Source organism: Epinephelus lanceolatus, chromosome 20 (assembly GCF_041903045.1).
Source record: "Epinephelus lanceolatus isolate andai-2023 chromosome 20, ASM4190304v1, whole genome shotgun sequence".
Classification (NCBI taxonomy): domain Eukaryota; kingdom Metazoa; phylum Chordata; class Actinopteri; order Perciformes; family Serranidae; genus Epinephelus; species Epinephelus lanceolatus.
Genome location: NC_135753.1, coordinates 7,703,975 through 7,725,602, shown reverse-complemented (window position 1 = coordinate 7,725,602; position 21,628 = coordinate 7,703,975). Strand labels below are relative to the sequence as shown.

The 21,628-nt window shown below is 37.2% G+C and overlaps 1 protein-coding gene across 5 annotated transcripts; it reads right to left on the bottom strand.

Moving 5' to 3' along the window:
* Nucleotides 1-1,629: 1,629 nt before the first annotated feature.
* On the bottom strand, nt 1,630-21,152 carry pdha1b (pyruvate dehydrogenase E1 subunit alpha 1b). 5 transcript variants are annotated; one of them, XM_033638711.2, is made up of 13 exons: nt 20,987-21,152; nt 18,661-18,681; nt 16,060-16,215; nt 13,662-13,727; nt 13,313-13,486; nt 12,363-12,489; nt 12,173-12,264; nt 11,398-11,490; nt 11,141-11,296; nt 9,660-9,731; nt 9,504-9,571; nt 6,712-6,820; nt 1,630-4,413 (listed from the first exon to the last, which is right to left on the bottom strand). In XM_033638711.2, exons 1-13 carry the CDS (start codon nt 21,044-21,046, stop codon nt 4,249-4,251), a joined length of 1,359 nt encoding a protein of 452 aa, XP_033494602.1. In that variant the 5' UTR covers nt 21,047-21,152; the 3' UTR covers nt 1,630-4,248. The 5 variants fall into 5 exon arrangements, with proteins under 5 accessions (XP_033494602.1, XP_033494603.1, XP_078018877.1 ...); XM_033638712.2 differs by lacking the exon at nt 18,661-18,681; XM_078162751.1 differs by lacking the exons at nt 16,060-16,215; nt 18,661-18,681 and adding an exon at nt 13,914-14,022 and having other exon boundaries at nt 20,987-21,120.
* Between the last annotated feature and the right edge of the window lie 476 nt (nt 21,153-21,628).

The following is a 21,628-nucleotide window of genomic DNA, read 5'->3' as shown; positions in this document are numbered from 1 at the left end:
TAAACTAATCATAATATTATAATTAAGAGTGAAATGTCATGATGCATTTTGAACATAATAAATATAACACTAGATTTTTAATGTGAATTTAAAAGTATATATATATATATATATATATATATATATATGTATACACACACACATATATATATACATATATATATAACCCATGTGAGTATAGGCATAGCAGATAAACTCAAAAATGCATAGTAAACAGTACATATAGCCTACACATAGTACTCACAACCAGAGTTGTACTTAAACTAGTAGTGAAGTAATGTCTCAAATCAAGTGACATGGTGGTGTGATAAGTAGCAGCAAAGTCAACAAAGTATAGTACATGTAAGAGCAATACGATACTATCTGCTAAAAGAGTGTTCACTAGAATAATATATATGAATAATTTATGATACTTAGTGTATGTCTGTAGCCCATTAATTCCACATAATATTTCATTTGTTACTTTAAAAGCAACTTCATGGTCTGGCTCCAGAACATATTCGAGCTTTGTGCCCAGACACTCAATCTCACATCCTGCAACTAAACTCTGCAGACCCTCAATGTCACTCACTTAAAAAAGGAGAATCTGCTGTCAGGAAACTCCAGAACAACCTCCCTGTGGAAATGTGCCTCCATGCCTCAGTGACTTTCTCTAGAGCTCTACTAAAAATGACTTTTTAAAAAGTTGCGTTTTTGCATTAAGTGGTGAAGTTTCTGTGCTTGGACTCTTTTTAAGTCTTGACTGACTGGGTAATTTTTATGGATCAAACCTCTTTAGTAGTGTAGGTTATCTCTATTACTTTACTGCTTTCACATGTTTGTTTCTTCTTATGTGAGGCACCTTGTTGCCTTGCTAATAATTAGAATAAACAGTAATTATTTTTTATTGTTACTGCTATAATACACAAAGAGAGAGAGTACCCTAATGATGAACCAAGTCTTTTCAAAATGAGCAGTCAAATGTGAAGCTGTACATTCATAATCATTAAGATACGTTTTATTCTTACACATTAACTCATATACTGTCATCACAGCTTTTTTAAATTGTGTGCATGTGAGGATTTTCATTAACTACCAATAAATTAACACTTCAGTTTGATTAACACACGGTTTTGATGTAATGTTTGGTTGCCATGACTGTCAATAAATAAAAGTGGATTTTGCAGTCTGGTAGTGACATCTAGTGGTCAGTGAGGGAGGAAGTATATGAAAAATGATATCAACCATCAAAATACATTAGTTGCCAATTAATTTTCTATCAGCAGACCAATTGATTAGTCAACTATAGTGTCAGCTGTACTTGTATGTACTGTTGGGTAGTTTAATTCAAAACAAAACATCTTAATTTGTTCAATAAAGCTGTCTGAGAAATGTAATGGAGCAAAAAGTACAATATTTCCCTCTGAGACACAGTGGAGTCGAAGTATTACGTAGCAAGAAAAGAAAAGAATCAAGTAAAGTATAAGTACATCAAATGTGTACTTAATTAGATGTACTTCATAAAACAAGATGTTCAAATTTGCAATTTCACAAAAGTATGTCTGTTTCCATTCAACAAGCTCCAAGCGTTTAGAAAGAGATTTATGAACTCTGCTATTGATGAGATAAAGACACAACAAACACACAGTATTCGTCTCCACACTTTCTGATTGCATTTATTTTACAGCCAAACAGTCTTTCAGTTCAACACAAACACACAAACAGTCAAGTAAAGCTTTATATCTGTACAAGTTCAGGTTCAGTAACAGTAAACTTTCTTATAAAGGACCAGAGAGTTACTTGTAGCGAGGAACAGAAAATCTGGTTAGTGCTACTGCTGTTTTTTCGTTCAAGTTTTCCCATATGCCAAATTTGAAAACACAAATAGTCGCTCCATATTTTAAGTGCATCATTACATGTAGCAGTCACATAAAACCACTGACTAAAATGTGTCCAGAAAGTAAACTATTAAATAATATAGAAGTAGTGCATCCATCTTTCAGCAGAGAAGAATTGTTCTCTCAAAACTTTCAACTTTTTATTTAATCGCTAGAATTTTCCGTCTCTTTGCTCAGTAGCTGGATGGAAATGTGAATATTGGGATTTTCTGGTCTGTAGTTTCCTGTGGGTCACTCTGGAATAAAACCTTTGCTTAGTGTTAAATATTTAAATCTAGGCTTTTAAGGACTGATCAACAGTCATCTCAATATTCAGAAATCATCATTTGATAAATTCCTACTATTGTTGCAGCAGTATTCCAGTTTCACATTATACCTGCGGTTCCACACATTTTCATAGTTCTCCATGACTTTCCAAGGACCCAAAATGAAGATTGTTTTTGTTCTTGTCCCACTTGCCCAACATTTACATACCAGATTCAAACTCTATTCAAACATCATTTCAGCTAGCTGGCATACAGGAAGGAAGAGACAAACCCCAGGAGAAACTAATGAAATGTACTTGATGGTAAACAAAACTCTGTCACACACTGATTCATGTTAGAGCTATGTTATGTACATAGCTGAAGAAAATTAATATGCTGTTATGTTACATTATGCAGAGTGTTATCCACATAAGATTACTGTAGCAACTGCATTATACTTTTTACTTCACCAAGACTTTCAATGACTTAGACTAATTCCACAACTTTTCAGGTCTGGAAAAAATGTGATTGTGAAATTCCATGACTTTTCCAAATTTTCCATGACCATGGGAACCCTATTTATAGGGGTGTGAAAATTTATGGTAATCATACATTTGCTCATCTTCGGTATCTGTCTGCCAGACGGAGAATCTCATTGCATTTAATACTAAAAAGGGGGACTTACTTCCATCTCCAGTTTAAATTATAATAAAACTTTTGTTCAACTCAAAAAACCCTGTTTTCATTTCTTTGAAAGGTCACTAACTGATAATAACAATAAATTGTGTAATACCGTATGCCGTGATATTTTCCGAGATGGTTATTGAACCATGAAAATTTCTAACTGTTGCAACCCTAATTCCTCCGACTCAAAATAAATACACATACATGTCCTTTCAAACTAGTGGGGGGAGAAGTATTCAGATCTTTTACTTAAAAGTAGCAGTACGGCCATGTCAAATCGCTGCAACATGTAACTGTCCTGTATTTTACTGGAGAACAAAAGCACCAAAATATACCTAAAGTACTAAAAGTAAAAGTACTCATTATGCAGAATGGCTCATTTCAGAATTATACTTCTCATAGATTATATTACTGATGCATTTATGTGTTCATCACTTTAATGTTGCAGCTGCAGCTCATTTGAATGACTGTATTGCTTCTTCTACTCTCGAATAATAAATCAGAATAGATTTGTTAATAAATTCATATTAATAATCTGAATCTGCAAAGTCACTAACTGTATCTAGTAAATACAGGTGAGTACAAATATTTCCGTCTGAAACATAGGAGTATAAAGTAACAGAAAATTTAATAATTACCTAAAAATTGTACTTAAGTACAGTACAGTAGAGTAAATGTATTTTGCTCATCTTGCCCTGTGGTGCATTTCCAGCACGCTGACACAAAACATACTGAATTCTTTCCTGCAGTCTCTTAAAAACATCTTAAAACTAAAGCAAAAGAGGTCTGAAAAGTCAAAGACTCTAGTGATTGATTGATTGCTTTATGACCGACATTAAAATATCCACAATTCTTTTTTGTTGTTGTTTTTTTTTTAAAAAGCTGCCGATGGTTTCTTGGAAGGAAAATAGTGATTCAGACAATTTTCTTCAAGCAGAGTCCAAATTTTACTTAACATTTAAAGCTGGAAAAACAGCTAAAAATGCTGCCAAAAAGTGGAGGAATTTAAAACAGACAAGCTATTCAGTGGGAAAAAAAGAGGAAACCTAAGTTTTGTGTGTATATTGCGCAGCCCTGCAGTATTTAAAACTTGTTAAAGTACACACAGCGCCCTCTGAAGAATCTTCTCATACACCACAAACATCTGGCAGCAGCTCACCACAGCTTGATGATGATGATACAACGCCAACAGACTGGTCAGATATACGGCAGAACAAACACAGACAAAGAATATATCTTAAATATCTATATATAAAACTATAAATAAATAACACTGACAGGTTTCAGGTCAGAGCTGAGTCCTATTAAGGTGCGTAATGATCTACAATCGAGGAAGGAGGTGCTGAGCGTTAAAAGTCAGGATGTGGGTGCAGTTGGAGGGACTTCGTTTAACACTGGGTGGAAGGTCAGTGTGCGTATATTTGGAGTGTATGTGTGTGAGTCTAGCTGACAGACTTGAGTTTGACCCAGGGGTTTGTCCCGCGGACTTCCAGCGCTGAGTCGTTGCTGAAGATGTGGTTGCACAGCTCCTCCAGTGGCGGCTCTGGATCTGATGTAGCAAACTGAGCCGCCTCCTCCACCTCCTTACGGATCGCAATGTCAATTTCCTGATAGGACACAGAGAGGAGTCACATTAATTCAAAAGGCTCCACAACACAGTGGGGTTTTATTTATTTATTTTTTTAATCGAAAAGTAGATTGAGGTGACCAACTACACTTTAAAACAGTAAAATGTAAATAGATGTTCCACTGAGTGTCAGTTTTTGTTTTAAGAGAATCTAAAGACATTGTCTTTCCTAACTTCAGTCTTACCTGAATTGAGCCTTTGAGTGACTTTCAGACCAGCATCACATTTAATCTATCAGTGTTTTTAGTAGCTCAATCAAAATATCAAGTGACTGAGGATTTATGCACCTTTCTGACTGATCACAAGACTCCACATTTTTGTTCAGCTAAGTCAGGGTTACCTTACTTAAACTCTAAAAGAACACATAAAGCCAAACAAAGAAACAATATGGGGTCAGATATGTGTGTAGACAAATGTGTAGGCGCTTCTGTTGTTCAGCGAGGTCAGATTAATTCAAGAACACGTCTATTTCTCATCAACCTCCACTCATATTTTCTTAAGAAATTCTGACAAAGCTTTCAGACCAGAAATGATGAAACGCACAGTTTCCACAAGAGTAAGCTAAAACTTTCATTTGTGACCTGGCATCTATCAGTTTTCATCTGCTTATCTGGGGCAAGGTGGCAGGGACAGCTGGCTGAGCAAAGTACTCCAGATGTCCCTCTCCCTAGCAATGCTTTCCAGCTCCTCCTGGGTAATCCTGAGATGCTCACAGGCCAGACGAGATATACAACTCCTCCAGTGTGCTCTGGGTCTGCCCAAGGAGCTCCTACCAGTTGTTCGTGCCTGGAACACCTCTAACGGGAGGTGTCTGGGAGGCATCCTGATCGGATGCTCGAACCACCTCAACTGGCCCCTTTCGACACAAAGGAGCATCACATTTAACTTATCAGTGTTTTTAGTGACTCAATCAAAATATCAAGTGACTGCACCTTTCTGACTGATGACAATATTCTACATTTTTGTTAGCCAAGTCATGGTAACCTTACTTTCTATAAAAACACATACAGCCAAAAAAGAAACAAGATGAAGTCAGACATACATGTAGACAAATGTGTAGGTGCTTCTGTGGTTCAGCATTTCTATTTAGGTCACATACACTCAAGAACACATCTATTTCTCATCTACCTCAACTCACATTTTCTTAAGAAATTCTGACAAAGCTTTTACACCAGAAGTGACAAAGTGCGCAGTTTCCACAAGTGTAAGCGAAAACTTTTAGTAGTGACCTATGCAAGTTAATGCTTTCAGGTGTTACCTTCATACAAAGCAGATTAATTGTGCAACAAGAGGTTTAAATTAGAAGTTTGAACTATGATTTCAAATATGTAAATTATTTTTACCCCGCAGTTTCACCCTCTCAGATTCCAGACTTTGTTATTGAGTCCTACACAGTTATGCAAAATTAAATGTTTGTTGCACCAGCAAATTTCCACTTCCTGTCAGGCAGAACACCAGTGAATGCATGTCATTGGAGTTAATATTTCAGGGTAAAAAGTGGAACAAAGTCTAAATTGGGCACCATACGTAGCAGATAATCAAGGCTCAGTTGGTTAAGAGCTTAAGAACTTGGATAGATGTACAATAATGCAACCAAGGATATAATTAAAAAAAATGGATAAAAGATGGCAGTATTCAATATTCTCTGCCAAAGTGCAATACTTCATTTGAACTTATTACTCATAATAACATGCGTTTGCACACCTTACAGCAATTTGCACATTGTGCATGTTTAAAGGGAATGTTTTATACTTGTGACTCTTATGCTAATACTTGTGTTTTTTAAGTTTGTTTCTTTGCACTTTCCTTTGTTCAGTGTCGATTCGTTCATGTACTGCTGCTGTGACATGAGAATTTCATCCAAGGGATAAATAAAGGAACTGAGTAAATATGCAGGTATGTAATTAAGTAAGTATGTAGTTGACTGTGTAATTGCATAAGTATGTAAGTAATACAGACTGTCAGTAAGTATCTATCCATCTAAAGATGAATGGCATTGAAGAGACATGATGCATGTGTATTTATATTTGCCATATTTCATACAGGTTCACTTAACACGTGACAATACAAAGGTTAAGCTTATTGTTGATGTGTGGGGTAAATAAATTTGTTACATACTTTGTTTTTCCTTGTCATTAAGATTGTGGTTCTTTGTCTTGTTGATGTAGGAAGTCTATTTTATATACTGAGTCATCTAAAGAAAAGAAAGCTGTGAAAGCTCAGCGACTGATGCTGGTGTCTTCTAAAACAGACTGTAGAAAGTCTTGTGTGCGCTTACCTTGAACTCCTCTACAGATGCCATGTTGTTGCTGAGCATGCGCTCTTTCAGCATGGTGATGGGGTCACTCTTACTGCGGACTTCCTGAATCTCATCACGAGTGCGGTAGCTGCAGGGAGTCACATCACAACACAAGTCAAACTTCCCTGCTGGGTCATTGACAGGAAGACACCAATCAAATAATGTACACATTTTTTTAATATTGAACTGATGAGACCTGAACTGAGATAATATGATCCAAAAACAATTTGAAGACAAAAAAAATGATATAAAACTTTATTATTTATTGTTTTATTTTATTATTCTTTGTTAAACATCAAAAAAAAGGATTTTCCAGTGGTAGCAAGTGAGTTTCTTTCTTTCTTTCTTTCCATAATTCATATTTAATCAACGTTTTCACATTTTTGACACAGTACAGACAAGAATGTAAACAACAAATGTAAACAACTCTTTACAAAAGGTGCATATGATATTTACATATACTTTCTTTTCCTTTTTTTGTGCTTTTCCCACCGACGGTAACACAAAAACAGTATGTTAAAACATCTAAGCATATATATTGTGGGCCCACAGGTCTTTACTAATAAATGTATCCCAGAATTTCCAAGGACTTATTGTGTTACCAACACAAGCAGGGGTTAATCCATGTTACCTGAAATTAAATATACAAAATCTCACTCATTTTTCAAGATATTTTTCCCATATATCAGTGTAGCCCGCATTCAGTTATTCATTTTATTTATTTATTTATTTTGCGGGCCCACTTCCCGTGACCCCAAACTTCCTTTGAATCACGGGTCACAGAGTTCACTTCCTCCTCCATCTCCACTGTGACTGGGCATGTTACTGTCAGCGTCTCAAACATTTGACTGGTAGAGATGGGATTTATGGCTCTTTGAGGGGAGCCGGATCTTGGTGAGCCGTTCCTTTCAAAGAGCCGTTCAAAAAACTGGCTCATATGACTGATTTTTATATTTATTAAGTTTTAAGAAGCCAGCCTGGTGGTAACTCATTTTATCTTGGAAATAATCACTGGGAGGTATGATGGGGTAAGATTTGGAACAAAATAATACAAAATTAGATATCCCACCAATATCTGAGTTTGAATTATTCTGAAATATTGATTATAACCTCATTTGACATGTGTGGACTAGATTTTAAAGTCTGATCTGGATTCATTGTAAATATTCCACAAGGTTGCGCCATATCACTCTGCTTTGACAGTGACATCACTATTTTGGATTTACCCTTTATACAAACTGTTTGTATGTGTGTAAAGCTACCATGACTTGTTATTCATGCAACACCGTGACCTTACAAATAAACATTAAAAAACAAAGCAGGCTACAATGAATTTTGCTCAGGGGAGGAGCAAAGGAGGAGCACACAGTGATATTAAAAAAAAAAAAAAAAACGGTTCCCAGCTGCGACTCGGTTCCCATCGTTCATGTTAACGAGCCGTTCAATAGAATCAGTTCGTTCATGAACGTCACAACACTATTGACTGGAGCTCTCTGAATCGATCATTTGAAACCGTCAGCCACCGGTGAGTCCTTTGCCGACAAGTTCCGATTGTTTAAACCATATAACTGTCCGTGTAATTGCTCTCTAACGCGCTGTTTCACCAGAGTCGTTATTGAACTCAACCCGTTCAATACTCCATCTGGAAAACTCTGCGGATTTCCTGTCGGACCGCGCATGGAAGCTCAGCTCTGACCACTCGGTTCGAAGGTAAACGATGATTTTTGTTTAAAATAAGACAGCCGAATTGTAGATAATATTTTAGTTTAATTACTCGCTCATGTAGTTTAGAGCGTTATTCTTGTTTTGAACAGTTACGTCACTTTTCTGATTGACGCTACAACGGCTATGAGGTTTGGTCATCATTAACACATTTATGTGAACGTAGCTACGTATTTAATGAATGAGTGAATATTGCGCAATTATTGAAACACTTGAGTCTTACTCTGCTTGAGTAGTTTGAAATTTAATATTGAATGTTTTGATGAATTATAAAAGGTGCATTTTGACTTTGATTTTTTACTTTGACTGTGAATATTAACATGGTACTGGGGTACTAGGTTAAGGTGGTTTGGTTACTATTGTAACTTTGATTTTTTAAAGACAAGACAACAATGAACCGGTAGGACAAAGTCTCACACCTACTGATCTGGACAAACCTTTTTGGATTAAAAGGATATGAACTGAACGTTTTTCCTTGAGAACTTTATTGTGTGCATCTGATTTATTGTGGGTAATCCATTTTTTTTTTGAATATTGGAAATGGTGTATTGTTTGTATTGGTTGTTTTTTTTTTATAAATATTCTCTGAATACAGACACTCAAACTGCACTACTGTCTCATCCATTCATTCACAATCCAGGCTCCTCTAAAGAACAGACTTCTGTTGCCGCTATTGTAGCCGTAGTCAACCGCCTAGCCCATATTTGTTACATCAGCACCTACTGTCTTCCATCCTCAATAAAACCTGTCTACACACCACGATGCTGTTGAAATCTAATCAGATGCACTACAGAGAGCAAGGATCATTTTATGTTAGAAAATCAAGAACGAAGTCTGGTGGCTTTATGAGACAATACCTTTCTCTACTTGTTCACTCAGAGAAAGATAGAAAATTTGTTAACAGGAGAGATGAGGAAAATGACAGTGAAGGGAATCATTTTCTTGTCTCTACACTTGAAGAGACTGAAATTAAAATGAGGAAACAAAAGAGAGACAGAGGAGAATTATGACTGGATTAAGTCATTTATGAGAAAGATAAGGTTACTCACCTGACACCTGGGTCACTCATGCTGTGTCCGTGGTAACGGTAAGTCTGCAGCTCCATTACAATCGGACCCTGAAACACACAAGTCATTTGATTTACATTTCAATCTTTTGCTTCACACTATTATCCAGTGCAGCTTTATGTACTCAGCTCAGCTCACCTTTCCAGATCTGCAGTGATCTGCAGCAAACTTGGTGGCCTCTCTGACACACAGGACATCCATCCCATCCACCTAAGAGACAGGAAAACAAGGACAAACAGGTCAAAACAAGCAGAAACATTAACACTGTCAGCCTTTTAGTTGAGAAAACTCTTCTCCTTCTTAAGGCCCAGACACAACAAACCAACTTCAGAGAATATGAGGCAACAAAGGCCCCCTGCTGCGTTGCCTAATGTCACTGTGTCTCAGCGACAAAAGTTGCACATGAACACACTGCAAAGACTACAGCCGTCAGTCAACATGCCTGTACATTCTGCGTCAGACAAAATAACTCTCTACACCAGCAGAAGTTGGTAATCTGTAAACGTCATTCAAAAAAGGGAAACCAGAGGACCATCTCAATGCTAGTTAGCCAGTTAGCACATTAACAACACAATCCAGAGTTGAAAGAACAGAGCATATTGTGCACCAGAGAACACTGACACAAACCCATCAGGAAGCATTTCTGCTAAATGCTCAATGGCTAAAGAAAAATAATCTTACCTTACGTGACAAGTTTGTTTTAGTCTTACTCCCTCTTGATTTTAGCTCTCTGTTTATTTTCCTCACTTCCACTTCTCTTCTCATGCAGTGAGCTGAACTGCCAATCATAGTATTCCTTTTGCCGACGGGCTCTGACATTGATTCATCATGTAGAATTAGTCCAAAAAGAAAAGAAAAAAAAGAAGCCAACGGGGGCCAACAAGGGCCAACGGTGCGGGACACACTGCACTGACGGCCCAACTTTGACTTACGGCTGACTGTTTGCTTGGTGTGCCAGAGCCTTTAAACCCTTAAAAAACCCTCTTGGATCTCCTGGAACACTTATCACAAAGCTGAAAACAGGGTTTTTCTGACTTTTTAAGAGATACATGGTTCTCACAGGACAGCCACACTACAAACATATGATTTTATAGAATACGATGCATTACTGTAGATTAAACTACCCAACAGTTTATAAAGGAGTTAAAATGAGCTCAACCTTAATCATCTACAGCAGTAAAATGACAATGAATGCAGCAGTAACATCAATCCAGAAACATCAGCTAGTACAGTAAAATGTCCCATTTTGTCAGTGTTTTCTTATTCCATCAATATTTATATTATTCATACTTCAAGTAAGTAAGGATTTAAATGCAGGACTTTAACTTGTAGTGGAGTATTTTTCCAGTGTTGAATTAGTACTTTTACATAGTTAAAGCATCTAAATACTTCTTCTGCTAATGTTTTTTTGTGTGCAGTATCATACATGAGCATCAGACAGCTGTATGGATGCTCACACCTGCAACTGCCAGGACAGACTGTCAGTCTCCTCCTGTTATAGTCTAGGTCCATACAGGCCAGCTGCAGCATACGGCCAACAGACACGCTGCAACTACTGCCCAAGACCTCCATGTTAAACTCTGCTGCTGTTTTATGTCTCTGCTGTGTTTGTATCGTACTCTGATTCCTGGTATGAAGTCTCCTCTCTTGTAGTAGTCAGTGCTGGCTGACGCTCTCTCCACTGACGTCCCCATGCCGTACTTGTTGTTCTCACAGATGAAGATACACGGCAGCTTCCACAGGGCGGCCATATTGAACGACTCAAACAGCTGACCCTGGTTGGATCAGAGAGGACAGTCAGGGAAGGGCTTGGGTTGAGCAAATGTATTCATATTAATCAATTATGGGATTTTTGAGAACTCGGCAGGATATTTACCTGATTGGCTGCCCCGTCTCCGTAGAGCGTGACACACAACTGATCGTTGCCTTGGTACTGGCAGGCCAGAGCAATGCCAGCTCCTAAAGGAACCTGGACAATTCACAGCTGAGTCAATAACAAGTACTGACTATAAATCTTTTAATGGTGTCTTACGCATTTGTTTTGTTTTTGGGTGAACTACTCCTTGCTTTATCAAGTGGCATTTAAGGGACAGTTCCCCCCTAAATCAGAAATGCATATTTTTCCTCTTATCTGTAGTTCCATTGTACTGGAGAGAAGGCTGACATCTGTACGGCCAATATCTCAAACACTTAGCAACTCACACCAAAACTATCTAGACTGAAAAGGTAGCACTACAGCTAAGAGGAAAAATATGTTAATTATGGGGTGAACTGTCCCTTTAAGGAGAGCTGAGTGCCTGAAAAAATTAAAGCATATCAGTGCAAACAGAGTTTGACAGAGTACGAACATAAAATGGCAAAAAGGTTATAAAATGTCAGATAAACTAAGTCCTAAGTGTCTTGTATTCATTCATGGGTTCTTGGAAATCCAGAACACAACTACTATTGCTACAAGTTTTTGAAACGTTTTATTACTAGTCAAAGTATTTGCTCTGATATGCTTAAATTTTTTGGGCGCTCTTATATCGTTTTTAGGTGAACTGTTGCTTTAAAAACAGGCTTTATCATGCCTTAAATCTGGGGACCAGCTTATTTATAGTTGATAGTAAACATGTTGAATGTTGTTTTGGTGCAGCTGTGCTGTGTGTTACCTGTGCTCCCACTATGCCGTTCCCTCCGTAGAAATGTGGAGCGTACATGTGCATCGACCCTCCTTTTCCTTTGGCCACTCCGCCTCTACGACCTGAGGAAGAAATGAAGATGGGGAATGATAGCACTGCAGGTGTGTAAAAAGTTAAATTCATCCACGCATTTTTTGATTTTTTTTATGTTTTGTCTCACCGGTGAGCTCGGCCAGGATTTCTTTGATGGAGACACCCCGGGTATATGTGTAGCCGTGGGCGCGGTAGGCGGTGATCAGGTGATCAGAGGGGTTGATGGCCGCCTCAATGCCAACTGCACATGCTTCCTGTAGAAGACAAGGAGATAAACAATAGAACTGTTAGTGGAGCATTTTACTATTCTCACAAAACAAAACTGCGGATTTCAGTGCACCTTTATAAATGTGGTAAATAAATGACATTCTTTTCCCATTTTAACTTTCATATTTCTTGTCTGTCTCCTTTCTCATGTTTGAACAAGTAATTCACACTTTTTTTCTTTTATTTTTATGTGTGTTTTAACTTTTTCTGTCTTGTTATAAAAGCTATGAGTGGATTTGTGTGGTATTTTCACTGTCCATAAATTTTACTACAGTTAAAGCAAAATATACTGATGCGAAATATTTTGCTTTTTAAAACTTTTGCAATAATTTGTTTTATCAAACGATGCCGAATTTACAGTGCAATTACAAATTGATAAGGCAAACTAAGGCTTCATTTTGTGTGTCTTGATTTTCGCTTTAGCCTTCTTATATTTTATTTTTTTATCTTGGTGATATTTTAATCACACTGTAGTTTGATTTGCCGATTTTAAATATGTTCAGCTTTATTTAGAACTTTGTAACAGCGTTTTGAAAGGTGCTATATAAATTTAAGTTTATTATTATTGTTATTAAATAGTAAGATGCATAAAAATGTATCTTGGATTTGTAAAGAAGGAAATTTAAACATAATGACACATCAACTTTAATACATATTAATGATAGTAAAAAATGTTTAATATTTAGTTTTGTGCAATGTGTTAAAAAGTAAGTAGGCATGTGATTCTCATGTTGAATTTTAGAAAATCTTTAGTAAAATCAAATGTGAGTGAGGAAACTTTCTTATCCGGACTGTTCTGTATGTTCTCACCTGTCCATCATACAGGTGACAGAAGCCTCTGATGATCTTCTGTTTGTAGAGCTGATCAGCTTTGAGCTCCATGCGCCTCACAGTCTGCATGATGCGATAATACTGCAGGCCCTGCTCCCGCGTCATCTCCGCCTTTAACGGGGGACCCTCCTCCAGACGGTGCAGGTCGCATTTCTACTGGCCAGGACAGTTATGAGGGGAAAAAAATACTTTTTCAATAGTTTATAAAATGGCTACTGACATATTGTATCTTCCAAAATTAAACAGGTGATGTAGCACAGCCAACTCTGCAGTATTTTTGTTGAGGTTTTCTTTTTTTTTTTTTACATTGATTTTAGTTTCGCCCCACCTTGATGTCAAAGGTAGCCTGAGACGTGAAGTCAGCGAAGGAGCGGGAAACTACGACTCTGGCACCCTGGTGACCAATAACACACACAAACATTAGTCAATGAAACACACACATTTCACACAATCACTGACACATAAAGAACCACAAAGAAAGTCTTCCACACAGACAGTGTGGAGGCTGCCCTCCTCTTCACAGCAGCTCGAAGGTTAAGTGGAGCTAAGAGGTGTTGGGGGTCAGGTTTTAGGGTCTCACCTTGGACTGGACTACTACAGCTGACTGGGATGTGGGGAGGTCAGTAACAGGGTGGGAGGATAACACCAGCGGAAACTTACAAAAATTGTCTACCAATAACTGGTTTGTTCTGGGAAAACACAAACAGTAAGTCCTCAGTTTGGCAGCCACTTCAAGAGGCAATGTGTCACTACTGTAAAATAAAATGATTAGAACAGAAAATACAGGTATACGCACTCTCACAATGGACTCATATACGTTCAAACATTTTTAAACTATCTGATATATAATTGCACTAACATTTTACAGTATAATTTGCATATTATCTTGCTCTATGTCCACGTCACACATGTATATAGGAAATGTAAAAATTCTCCGTTTTCTTTAAGTTATTGTTGATATGTATTACATTGTTTCTTGCTCATTATTTGCTAAGTATTGTATATATTTTTTTAGCTTTTTTTCCCCTCTAAACTATTGATTAATAAAGTGCTTTATGTAAGTGAAAACCCTGATCTCAGTAAATATTTGCAGTACCGGGCAATATCGCCTCCATTAGGCTGAAAAAACACAAAGCATCTGTTAAGTGCAGCTCACTGCAATAACTACATTTTACTGGGGCGGGGAGGTGAATTTGTGTGTCTCAGGCAGAGAGACATTCTTTGTTACACAAGTGAACATTGTCACAGGAGTCACAGGACTCGGTTTACTGATTGGCTGCTGGTATTCTTTGGCCACAATTTGCTTCTAAAAGTAAAACTATCCCCAACTTTATGTTTGGCCACACTTTGCTGCAGAATCAAATGGGCGCAGCTTAAAGCAGCTATTGAATAACACAGGTTGCACTTCAATGCTGATCAGTGTGTTTCCAGTGTTACTGTAACAAAACTCTGATGTCAAACTTTCTCAGCAAATTTTAAAAGAGAACTATGCCCATTTTCAAAATTCATATGTGTTATTCCTAAGAAAAAAAAAACAAACATTCTGTGGTTCCACAAAATCCTGCTTGTTTGTGTTTGCACTTTAAGCAAACACAAACACGTCTTGGTAAATTAATCTTCGATAATTTACATAAAAATGAATTGCCAACTATTCTGATAATATCATAATTTCAGTTTAGTTTCATTAATTTTTCTGAGCAAAACAACAATAAAAAAAGCCAAATATTTGCTGGTTTTATGCTTCTAAAATGTGAGAATTTGATGCTTTTCTTTGTCATACATTAAAATAAACTGAATAGCTTCAGATTTTTGGACTGTTGATCAGATAAAACATATGATTTTGGCTCTTGGAAATTACACAGACATTTCACTGAAAAATGATTAATTGATTAAGTGAAAAAATTCAGGCAGGTTAATCGATAATGAAGATAATCATTAGCTGCAGGCCTAAACAAGTCTTCAAAGTGTTGTAGCTCCATGGTAATGCTGCAAATTCTACGTGCTGACGAAGACTGTGTGATATGGATGAAGCTCAGGCAAAAGCCAGTAAGCAGACCCTTAGCATGGACGTGAAATCTGGGTTTTTGTGTGAATCACTACATAAAAGTGGAATGTAATTCATCAGAAAATTATTTGACATAAATTCTAATAATTAATCGAGCCATTAATTGAGCAAAAATGCCTAACGTTCTCTGATTACAGCTGTGAGTTTTTTTCCTTTTCTCTACTTTATACATTTGTAAATGTGATACTCTCTGCTTTTTGGATCAGACAAAAAAATAATCTGAAAATTTAGCCTTAGCTCACAGGAGTTGTGATGAATTACTGACTATAGACTCAACAATTCACAGATGAATTAAAAAAAAATAAGACATTGATAGAGCAGGAAATGAGTAGTTGTTAGTTGCAGCCCTGGTTTTACAGTAAATCCAAAATGATAAATGTTGGGGCTTGAAAGACAACACATACATGTGTTTTTTAAAAAATGATTTTCCTTATTTGACATCTTCAGTTAGTGATTTTCCATATAGAAAAACAAAAAATGAGACAAACCCAGGAGCGAAAAATTAATAGTACATCCACTAATTGTTTGACAACTCTGAGGTTATATTCCCTTAAAATCTGAATTTTAAAACCAGCCAGAGTGGCTTGCAGACACATAAAGTAAAGTTTCCCACCCCTGTTAGTGATCAGGCAGACATGGAGGATGCTAATCATGTTCTTACTGGTCTGTCTAGCTGGTCGGTCTGGGCGCTAACTAACTGTGTAGCAGACGCCCTAGTATTGTCTGGTGGTGGTTTAGGTGGTTGCCGCTGGGTCTGTGCCAAGGCGAGCGCCGCCGGCGAGGTTAGATTGACGTACTCTGACAGGTCAATCAGCAACTGGAGAACACAGGAGCCAACCGATCAGACCAGAGCACAGCAAAGCCAGAGCAGCTCTACAGAAGCTACAGGTGAAAACAGCAGCAGCAGCTACATGGAGAATGGACACACACACATGATGACAGCTAGAGGCTAATAAGTAGAAACACACGTGGAGTCTGGCACAAGCCCAACAGTGTCTACACTTAACCTGATATTTTTTAATTGGCACAACATTTTAAATATATTTAATGTTTATATATTGAGGTATATTTCCCCTAAACATTTCTCTGGTTGTTTTACACCATTGTGAGAATGTTGCAAATCAGTGGGCAGAACTACTTTACTTTATTTTCTACATAAATGTGATGAAATGCATTGAATTTTCAGGTAATTCATTCTGGTCATTTTATCCAACAACAGCTCACTCAATGAATAGAATATAGATGTATCACAAATTAAGTTTTAAATATATTGTGTTAGAAGTTTTATCCACATCATCCAACCCTACAATTAATTGGCCTGATGTTATTTTCCACCATGATTCATACTGAAACAATGACTTGATTAATAAATAATAATAATATAAAGTAGCTGATCAACAATTTAATAATCACTGCTTAGATTCAAAGTATTGTAAATACATTTATGTTAACACCTGGGGAAATGGTGGTTGTTGGGGACCTAAATAAATACAAATAAACATTAATTATTTAGCAAAAATGACAAATATTGTGCTTTTGAAGCTGCTCCAAATGTGAGGTATTGTCCTTCTCTTCTGATTTCTATAATTGTAAATTGAATATCTCTAGGTCATGGACAATTTCAAGCTAACACCATGGGCTCTGATAATTTGTGACATACATATTTCATTAAAAAAAACCCCATATCATTAACAATTAATCTATAAAATAACTACTATATGAATCATTCATGATAATAATCATTACTTGGAGCAATAACCGAGATGATACAAAACTGAATTGTGAATTATTGTTTTAAATTCAGCATTAAAAATAGATCAAACCTGAGCTACTTATAAAGCCATCACATTTAGTTGACTGACAGAACTTTACTTGGAAACCCTTTAAAAGGTCCAGTATGCGAGATTTAGGGGGATTTAGTGGCATCTAGCAGAGAGGATTGCAGATTTCAACCATCTAAAACTTCTCCCGGTTTGAATTCCTTTAGTGTTCATTGTTAGGGAGGTTTTTACTGTGAGCTAAATTATCCACAGAGGTCTCTTTCTCCCCAAAACAAACAAACCAGGAGATAAAAACTGAATAAAGCAGTTTCACATTACAAATCAGTGTTTTGCTCATTGTACATGGGTTTCTAACTACAGTGGCAGATGCAAAAACACAAATGTCCTTATCTAGAGCCAGTGTTTTGTTTGTCCACTCTGGGCTACTGTAGAGACATGGGCTCCGAGAACTTGTTATGAGCTTGTTTTTAAATTTTTGTCCTAGATTAAAACAGCATTAATAATTATCATTAGCTTTTCAACACTTTTCAAAATGAAAAGTCCTTTTTCCTGTCTAAGCTCTAAGGAGGACCCAGTGTGGGTCGAACCCAGTCAGTGTTCTCCTTTTGTAACTTTTAACTTCTTTATGCTCTAAATGAATGAGCATTTTAACTACATATCTTTGGCTCAATGTTAGTGCTTCTGAAGTAAACCTAGTGGCTTCTCTTTTTTCCTTTGGTTGACCCGTGTGACTCAACTGGAGTTTACCACGTTGCAACATGGCGTACATATTTTTCCTCCCAAAAAGGCAGTCAGACAGACTTCCTGGAATTTTCTTTTGCAATTTAAATAAAATCAACTTTACAAAAGTCTAAAATAACTAGAAAGTACAAATTTGTTGTTGTATTTTACTCAAATTTTCAAGAAACTGAGTTATAAAAGACCCAATATGAATTCTCAGATCTTTCATTTCATATTTGTCGCATTCTGAGACATTCATTAATAAATTTACTTCTTTTTTTTTCCTTTTTACTTTTTTAACTAAATTCTTGTTTTTTGTCTAGACAAAGTGGTCTGTTTCGCTTACTGGTAACAATGACTTTAAACTGGTTATTGAGAAGGCTTGTTTTCTGTCCTGAGGAGTAAATGTTGTGCCAATATGAAATATCTCTGGGGCGGCTTTTCTCCCAGATAACAGCCTTTAACCGTGCTACCACAGAGTAGATGACTGTACTATTAATAACAGCATTGTATAAACAAAAGAAAAAACACAGGACTGATGTTTGGAAAGGACACTTTAAATTAAAGCCAAAGAATTAAAGAAGGACAATTAAAAACAGTAAAACTGGGTCACAGGGACAATAATGTAAGATCTGTTGCGATTTATTTTCCTAGCTTTGAAGCACTTTAAAAGGAGCTCCCTGGGAAACATCACTACAAAAGGTGAGGCAGCGTAGGACCAGGCCTACAGACAGACATCAGCTGTGCAACAAGCTGCTTACCTCGGACACTGTTTGGGCTCCCTAGGGTTCAGGCGAGGAGGTGGGGGAAAGGGGGGAGAGGAGGGAGAGAAGCAAGAAATAAATAGGGATTGTTGTGTGTGAGTGAGTGAGTGAGTGAAGAGGGAGTAGAAGCCAGAGGGAAAGATCGAAAGCAAGATGTCTGCTTTTTCAATGCACAGCCGACAAACAATAGAGTTCCTACAGCCACATATTTGATTGTTTTTAGGATGTACATTTGCAAAAAACTAAATAACAAAAGTAACTTGATTTAGTTCATATTTGCATAATGTCTGGAGTTATACAAAAATATTACTGCTGATGTATGCCAAATTAATTCCAAAGGACTGTAGGATCCCTGCTGCTGCTGAAACACCACAACACAGACACAACATGCTGTTGTCAATGCTATGGCTTATGCTATTGAATAAGCACAGTCACTACTGATGCACCGATGTGTTTTAACTGAAACAAATATCTTCTGTTTACACATGTCAGTCAATTGACAAGGTATTATGATATAATTATTACTCTGACATGGATCATTCTGCAAAGTATTTTTACTTTTGATACTTGCTCCAGTGTGTAAGATTTAGTGGCATCCAGTGGTGACATTGTGGAACTGAAACTTCTCCCGTGTGCCAAGTGCGTAGGAGGATTATGGAGGCTGACGCAAAAACACTAATGGTCCTATCTAGAGCCAGCGTTTAATTTGTTCCTGGCCCCCAGGAAGCGCACCGAGTTGTGAAGCCACTTTTTGTACAATGGCATTACTGCTTTCAAGCCTGTCACATGATGCCAAAACGACTTGCACATTGTACAAGAGACGTCTGTCACTGAGTGGATACATTTTTTGATTGTCAAAACCCCTGCGAAATGACTCGTTTCACTATCAGGATTTGAGCCATTTTGTCCGATAACATTTTGAAATAAGTCTCAAAGAGCCGCACGATAAAATCATTTTTTCCCCCCTCATTCAAATAAGGAGAGCGCTAAAACTGAAGGATCCAGCTTGCTCAGCAGAAATCTCAGGTGCACATATTTTATGGGCTCAATAATGTGGAAGCAGCGCCGATCATCTAAGTAATTTTATAGGTGGCAGTTGAATGTTTTTGGCTTTGTGCGCCACGTCACAACTTTCATAGGTATCAACGGAGTCCTGCCTCCAATGTTGTATCCAGGTCTCTTTTACCTTTTTTTCCCGACACTCATGTGCTGGCTTGGCTTGGTTGGGATTGATTCAAGTGGATCTCCTGCACAGACACATGTGAGTTGAGTCTTGCAACACGCATGCTTGTTTCGGGGGAGAAAGGGAGTTGTTGTTGGGGGTTGGCTGTGATATGCGAGCCATCACCACTACCTTATTCGAGGCGGTCAGGCTAGCTTTTTACCCAACTCCAGAGATGGTCCATCTCTGGCATGGCTAGCTTGTCTTAACTGATAATGAAAAGACAAAATCAGCACCACACTCCACATGGCCAAAAGTGGTAATGGAAAAAGGGGTATTTATACATCCATGATTTGTCCATTTTGGTTAACTGTAAAAACAACATGGCGGTCTCTGTGGAAGAGGACCCACTCCATATGTAGATAGAAACAATTAATTTGAAGGTAACAGAAACAAAACTATTCTTATTTTCAGGTGATTATGGACTTAAGAAAACATACGTTAGTTATGAATATTAGCCTATATATATCTTTCTGCCAACAGATGCCCCTGAATCCTAAATACTGGACCTTTAATTAAATTTTGATGCTAATACTTTTTTACTTCTACCTATGAAAGATTTGAAATGCAGGACAATTACTTGTAACAGTGTATTTCTGCACTGTGGTTTTACTACTTTTACTCAAGTAAAATGTCTGAGTACTTCATTCACCACTGCTAACAAGCAACAAAATACACAGGTTGCATTTTAAACCCGATATTGCTCAGTACTGATCCCCATCAGTGCATCTAATCAGTGAAAGCTGCTCGAGGAAGACAAACCACCACAACGACAGACAAAGACAAATTAAAGATTAGTTATAGAAACAGAAAAGTCAAAGATATAACGTTAGACACAGCAGCGTCTGTGGCTCCTCAGTTTACCCGTGCCGTTTTTTTAAAATCACCATTTAAGTCAGACAACGATAAGCAAGCACACATTGTACAAATTATATATGTGACCACAGCATGCAAGCTGCAAAGCAAGAGTCAAACTAGCCGCTGTGGCTAAAATGCTACCTCCTCACAAGGTCACAAACATAACCAGGCTAACGTTAGCTAACTGTTAGCATCAGCCCAGAAACGGTCCGCAGCTCGACGTTAGCCCCCAAAACCACTCACCGCATTCCTGCCAGTGATCCTGCAAAGTGCGTTAGAGATAATGGTTAACATATTTTTCATGCTACTGAACGACGACCGGCTCTGAAGGGATTAAAACAGCGGATGTTAATCACTACCCTGCTGATTCCGTGTTAGTGTCCGTAGGAGAAATTACTCCGGGTGAATACTGGCTGCATTGAACATTCGTTCCCTGGATGTTTTATACACAGCTGCCCGGAAATGGAATTTAAAATTCAATGTAATACAGAAATGCAAACCGTTTTTTTTGTTATAAGCCTGAAAATATAACAAACAGCATAAAGATGTAAATATATACCAATTATTAAATACACAACAATTTTTTTAAAGAGTAATGTCGATAAAAAGAAATAACACCTGGAGATTGTTTGACTAATTAAAGAATGTAAATCAAAATAAAGTTTAGTGCCAAGTAGGTTTTAACTTACAAAGAAGTTACCTTGGTGTTTGGTACATAAAGCAAACATTAAGAGGAAATTTAAAAAAAAAGCAAAGCACTGCACAAGTTAATAACATAAATATAGAATGAGAAAAATACAATAAAAATATGAAAAATATAGTTCTACTTAAAAAATAGTCTAACAAATATTTACAGTATAACTGTTTTATAATGAAATAGCTCAA

Bases quoted from the DNA above. Each gene is read 5' to 3' on its own strand.
- pdha1b (XM_033638711.2), bottom strand. From the start codon at position 21,046: ATGAAAAATATGTTAACCATTATCTCTAACGCACTTTGCAGGATCACT. The intron at 12,490-13,312 runs GTGAGAACATAC...TGTCTTCTACAG, and splicing joins GTCACCTGTATGATGGACAG to GAAGCATGTGCAGTTGGCAT. The intron at 9,732-11,140 runs GTACGATACAAA...CCTGTCTCTTAG, and splicing joins ACTTCATACCAGGAATCAGA to GTGGATGGGATGGATGTCCT.